We start from the raw sequence: 6,068 nt of genomic DNA, 5'->3' as shown, positions 1-6,068 counted from the left end.
AGGCACTATTTGAAAGTAAGGTTATATAATCTTTTTTTTTTTTAAAGATTTTTATTTATTTATTTGAGAGAGAGAGAATGAGAGAGAGCACATGAGAGGGGGGAGGGTCAGAGGGAGAAGCAGGTTCCTTGCCGAGCAGGGAGCCCGATGCGGGACTCGATCCCGGGACTCCAGGATCACGACCTGAGCCGAAGGCAGTCACTTAACCAACTGAGCCACCCAGGCGCCCAAGGTTATATAATCTTGCCATGGAGTTCCCAAAGTGGAACAACCCAAAATTTGATTTTTAAAAAATCGAGTAGAGATGATTAGCCTGAAGTGTTTTCGTTCAGTTCTATTTTTCTTTTTGATATGTGTGATCCTTTTCTAGGCAACTGGGACATCTTGTGAGAATAACTAAGTTGACTAAATAATTTATTTTCAGGGTAGGCTTGCAAAGCAAGTGGAAAAGGCAGGGAATTCAGGCCACTTCAACTGTACATGATTTCAATTGGAAGAAGGTCTTCTGGGGCATTAAGCGGTCACAGTAAAAACCGCCTTCCTGAAAAAAGATTCCTGAAATCCTTAAGCTTGAGATGCTTCAATTTTAAATAAAAAAGGACGGTTCTACTATGAGAGAGTGAGGACTTTTAAATGTTAAAGGTTTTAATTTAGTTTCTTTTTTTAAAAGATTTATTTATTTATTTGAGAGAGAGAGAGAGTACCCACAGAGGGAGAGGGAGAAGCAGACTCCCCGCGGAGCAGGGAGCCCGACGCGGGGCTCGATCCCAGGACCCTGAGATCATGACCTGAGCCAGAGGCAGACGCTTCACCGACGGGGCCACCCAGGCGCCCCTTTCATTTAGCTTCTGATAGGGCGTAATTTATGCAGAGGTCAGCAAACATTAGGAGTTTCAGAAACAAGCGTGTTGGGAAGACTCGGGTCGAATGGACAACGCGAGGCCAGTGTGGGTTAGTGCAAGCTGCAGCCCTGTGGCTGAGCTCCGGATGTGCTACTTGCTCAGCTGCTTCGAGGACATGAGACTCTGAGGTCACGGTGATGCCCTTGCTTTGGTGTCGTGTAAGTTGCCCATTTACGGAGTGTAATCGCACGTTTCGTTAATGCTAGCTTTTGTTATAAAATCTGGTGGAAGGCCACCATGCAGCAGTCGTGTTGGGAAGCTCTTCCAGGGCACAGGTGATCACCAGGACATCCGTTTGGAGCTTGGAGCTGGTTCTGTGGCTGAATCTTCTCACTTCCAAGAGCAGCAGATGGGAGTATCCTCTCGCCACTCCGCGCACACACAGTTATGAGATGACATTTTTTTTTATGATTATAACACGCCTTCGGGCAGTGCACTTCTTGTTTCATTCAGTTTTAAAGAGTTGGTTTTTTAGACTTCAGCTGTCCAGTTTTGAAGAACTTTTTAAGTTCCCGCAATTCCTGGGGCTTCACACTCTGATCCACCCCTGGGGTCAATTTACAGCTCAGAGGAGACACAATGTAACCATTTTGGTAAAGACAGATTCTCTTGCAGAACTCAAAGGTGCCAAACATAACTCCAAAATACGGAACTATCTGTTTAAAAAGAAATGAAGATCAGGTTAAAATCTTAAAAAGAAAATGTCAGTGCATCTGCAGTCAACCTGGACCAGGGTAAACTGAGGTAAAGGCTGTGGACAATACAACATCATTCTTTTTGGAGTCGGGGAAGATGGCAGAATGAAAGCTGACCCGGTGTGGGTTGGGGGAGCATGGCCTGGATTAATATGCCTCTGGACAACCTGACACTTGTTCGAGGTTAGTCCAGAGTTCTTAAACTTTTTTTGTTGGGGGGGGGGGAGTCATGAAATTCTTTGGGAATATGATGAAAGCTATGGATCCTCTCCCCAGAGAGATGCACATACCTATACATTTTTGCATAGGACGTTAGGCTGGGAGATTAGGTTCCCCTTAGGAGTCCATGAACCCCCATGTCAGGAGCCTCTACGTTGAATGCTCAGCTCCTCCAGGATGGGGTGTCAGATGCCCTGCCACTGCACAGGGTCCCCCTGTCTCCAGGCTGACCGCCAGCCCGCGCTCATGGGTCAGTGCTAGACGGGGGTGTCCCCAGGCAACCTGTAGGGGTGCGGCAAGGGAAAGGGCTAGAATCCAAAGAGGCGGGGAAGCAAGGGATGGACCGCCCTTCTCACCTTCAGCAAGTTGGCTGTCAGTCCATTCCAGAGTGCCAGGACCCCTTGGGCTTTGACTATCTGCCGGAAGCAGTCCACTGCTCCTGAGAAATGGACATCCACTCCTCCATGGTGGGGAAGGTGCGGGCTCTGAGCCTGGCAGGAAATACAGAAGATGGGACGTGGTGATTTGGTCACCAGGAAAGAAATGTTCTAGTCAGGGAAGCCAGGGTCTCAAGTCTGGGCTCTGGTTGTTATGCTCTTGGCCAAGATGCCTGCCAAGAATGGGTGCCACAGGGCGCTTGTTCGACGGGCTCAGAATGAATATTAACGCGCAGTGAAGTCAGGACACCCCGTTCACCTATTTGTGGCTTATTTTGCTTGGAAGGAAGCAACCATTCAGGACAGACTAAACTTCATACTTAACGTCGCTTCCCAACCTATGCCCCCTGGACATGATAAACGTTCTCCCGTGCCCTTAACCTTTTCTAAATACCCCTCCTCCCCTGGTCTCCTCGTCTTAACTGATGCCTCCTCTGTGAAGTTCTCAAGCGTGGGCTGCTCATTTCCCCACATCCCAGATGTCCCAGGGTGAAAAGCAGAGGGATAGCGGCATTCTTCTAGTTCCCTCTTACTGTCCCCAGACCCCGATTCCTTCCCTCTTGTGCTAGAAGTTCTTGCCTGGGGCTCATGTCCCTCAACCACACTCCTTGTTGCTGCTCGCATCTCTTGACCTCCTGAAGGTCTTCTCCATTCACTGAAGACGGTGCCACCTGGTGGCTTCCCCTCTTCCAGATTCACCATCATCTTAGGGAACTTCAGCATCTATAAGACAACCAACCCATCCCACACCCAGTTTCTGGACCTCGACTTCAGTGATCCTTACTTTTACGCCTCTTTGGCCACCCACAACTTTGGCCACTTCATGGACTTCATCACGACTTCCAGAACAATCCTGACTGATCACCAACATGCTCCATCTCTGAAAGTAACGTTTTTGTCCTTCAGTAGAAGACAGTTTTGGGGTCAGGTGAAAGGACTTTTTTTTTTTAAGATTTTATTTATTTAGTTGACAGGGAGGGACACAGCGAGAGAGGGAACACAAACAGTGGGAGTGGGAGAGGGAGAAACAGGCTTCCTGCGGAGCAGGGAGCCCGATGCGGGGCTCGATCCCAGGACCCTGGGATCATGACCCGAGCCGAAGGCAGACGCTTAACGACTGAGCCACCCAGGCGCCCCAAAAGGACTTTTCAGTGGACCATCTCTATACAAAACCGACACCTCTTGCCCAGTGGGAGGGGGACAGCCCCTCAGAGCTGGCTTTCAATAACGGTGTCAAGTTCACATGAAGCTTCGCACATACTTTGGTTTGTTTCTGAAACGTCTAGTTGAGACCAGCACAGCATTCTAGTGAAGTGGAATCAAGATTTTCCACTTAGGAGGGGCGCATGGCTGGCTCAGTCAGAAGAGCACACGACTCTTGATCTTGAGGTCCTGAGTTCCGAGCCCCAGGTTGGATGTAGTGATTACTTAAAAATAAATAAAGAAACAGCAACCAAAAAAGATCTTGCATGTGGGAGAGGCAGGATAGTCTAACAGTCCGAAAAGCAGAACCTCTGGAGTCGGACAAGTCAGTCTAGCTCTGGCCGCTTCACGTACGGGCCACGTGACCCTGGGCACTTACCTAACCCTCCTGAGCCTTAGTTTCCTTATTCACAGTACCCACTTCATGGGGCTGCTGTGTGAATTAAATGAGATATGCATGTAAAGCGATCAGCCGTGTCAGGCGCATGGTAAGGATCAGTAGGTATGAGCTAGTGCTATTACTATTACATAGAAAGTATGCTAAATACGGGCGCCTGGGTGGCTCAGTCGGTGAAGCGTCTGCCTTCGGCTCAGGTCATGATCTCGGGGTCCTGGGATCGGGCCCCGCGTCAGGCTCCCTGCTCAGCGGGGAGTCTGCTTCTCCCTTTCCCCCTGCCTCTCCCCCTGCTTGTGCTCTCTCTCTCTCTCTCAAATAAATAAAATAAAATCTTAGAAAAAAATAAAGTATGCTAAATAGCAATACAATCCCTTACCTAACGTTACTAGTCCTCCCCACCCACCTCTCAAATCTTAGACTTCAGAAGCCCCGGGACCATGGTGTCCTCATTCACTGGCCCCCTCCCTCGCTATTATTCATCACAAGCCCCCAGGCACTTGCCCCCTCCTGTCTTCCGCAGGCCACCAGTTCCCTGCTGGCTTCAGTGGCTTCCCTTTCCAATCCTCGCCCAGCTTTTTCTGTTCCTACACTCAAAATCCTTGCCCCTCGTCCTTCAGCCGCTCTCACCCACACACCCCTGCTCTGCCCCAAGCCACTGAAGATGAATCCACAAAGGGGCAGATCGGTACCACTAAACCTTCGAGGTTGCCAACCTCTGCTGGGCTTTCGTACTGCGAACCGAGCCTTCAGAGCATCCTTGCCTGTTCCTCAAGGCGGCCCTGCCAAACCTTCCCACAGCCCTTGACGCCCGGCACCCCGCACCCATTCCTCTACTCTAGGTGGGTCACCTGGTCTCCTGGTTCATAGAGAAAACAGACTGTACAGGGCCTCACCTTTTGCTTCTTCGCATAAACATCTTTTCTTCCCACCAGTGCCCTGGATCTCACACCTTTGAACTCCTCTTGGGCACCCTTCCCAAGAGACCTGACTTTCCTCCTTAGCAAATGAATAAACTCAAGTCCCTCTCATCTTCAAAACAATTCCTTCTGCCGATCTTGACTTTGCCCTTCAGATACAGTCAAACCTCTCATTCCCACATTAATAGACAGTAAAATTACCTGGTTTCAGGGTAGAGGGCTAGCAGGTTTAACATATGTACCCATTTGTGTGACCACCATCACCATCAGGACACGGAACTGCTCCTTCCACCCCCACCATTCTCATGTGCTGCCCCTTTGTGTCAAGGCCTCCCCCATTCCCAGCCCTGGGCAGCCACCGGTCTTCTCTCTGTCCCTACAGTTTTGCCTTTTGAGAATGTCAGACAAATGGAAGCAAACAGCATGTAACCTTTTGAGACTAGCTTCTGAAAGTATTTTTTAAAAGTTTTATTTATTTAAGTAATCTCTACACCCCATGGAGGGCTCGAACTCACAACCCTGAGATCAAGAGTTGCATGCTCTTCCGACTGAGCCAGCCGGGCGCCCCTTGAGACTGACTTCTCTCACTCGGCACGATGCTTCTGAGATTCATCCATGTTGCTGTGTTCATCAATAGTTTCTTCCTGTTTATTGCTGAGTAGTATTCCATTGTGTGGCCGTACCACCGTGTGTCTGTCCACTCCTCTGTCAATGGACGTCCCTCTCCCTTCTCGTCTGCACTTACTGAAACAGCGGTAGGCTCTGGCAGACTCCACTTCCTCCCTCCCCACTGGCTGCTCTACTCACTGCAGTCTGGAGCCGTGTCCGTGACTCTGCTTGTTGATTCTGGCCAGGCCTACCTTGGTTCCCTGCCTTTTTTTTTTTTTTTTTAAATTTTTAAATTTTCTTTTACTTCCAGAGCACTCACTGCCTTTTACGATTTGGTATAATTTACTTATTTCTTTTCTTATTTGTCTACTCCTCCCAGCCAGAGTTTTAGCTCCGTGGAAGAAGGGATTTTTGCCTGTTTGGTTCACTACTGTATCTTCAGGATCCTCAACACATAGCAAATGTTCAAGAAATATTTGAATAGATGAAATATATTCACTCAGGGCCTCCTACCTGCCAAATTTAGTAGATGGGTTTTTGTTTTTTTTTCTTACTGGATTTTTGGGCAGCGTTTGGCACTAATCACCAGCAACTTTTTGTCCTCCTCAATTTATACAGCTTCTCTAGGGAATTCTACTGTAGCCATGGCTTTAAACACCATCTACAGGTAGATGACTTCCAGATCTTTC

At 48.7% G+C, this 6,068-nt stretch overlaps 1 protein-coding gene across 4 annotated transcripts in view; it reads right to left on the bottom strand.

Annotated features, from left to right (window-relative positions):
- Positions 1-627: 627 nt before the first annotated feature.
- SLC25A43 (solute carrier family 25 member 43) overlaps positions 628-6,068 on the bottom strand; it is a 42,306-nt gene continuing 36,865 nt past the window's right edge. For 2 of the 4 annotated variants that reach the window (XM_064574516.1, XM_045881841.3), the window contains exons 4-6: positions 3,038-3,133; positions 2,173-2,307; positions 628-1,558 (exon numbers count right to left, since the gene is read on the bottom strand). In XM_064574516.1, coding sequence (XP_064430586.1) covers positions 1,358-1,558; positions 2,173-2,307; positions 3,038-3,133 — 432 coding nt within the window. In that variant the 3' untranslated portion in view covers positions 628-1,357. Of the gene's footprint in view, positions 1,559-2,172; positions 2,308-2,332; positions 2,977-3,037; positions 3,134-6,068 lie in introns of those variants that run through there. The other 2 variants (XM_045881842.3, XM_064574515.1) reach the window with 2 other exon arrangements.

Source organism: Mirounga angustirostris, unplaced genomic scaffold, assembly GCF_029215605.1.
Source record: "Mirounga angustirostris isolate CCGP_5_RB_7025 unplaced genomic scaffold, mMirAng1.0.hap1 SCAF_11, whole genome shotgun sequence".
Classification (NCBI taxonomy): Eukaryota; Metazoa; Chordata; class Mammalia; order Carnivora; family Phocidae; genus Mirounga; species Mirounga angustirostris.
This window is presented reverse-complemented; position numbering and strand designations above follow the sequence as displayed.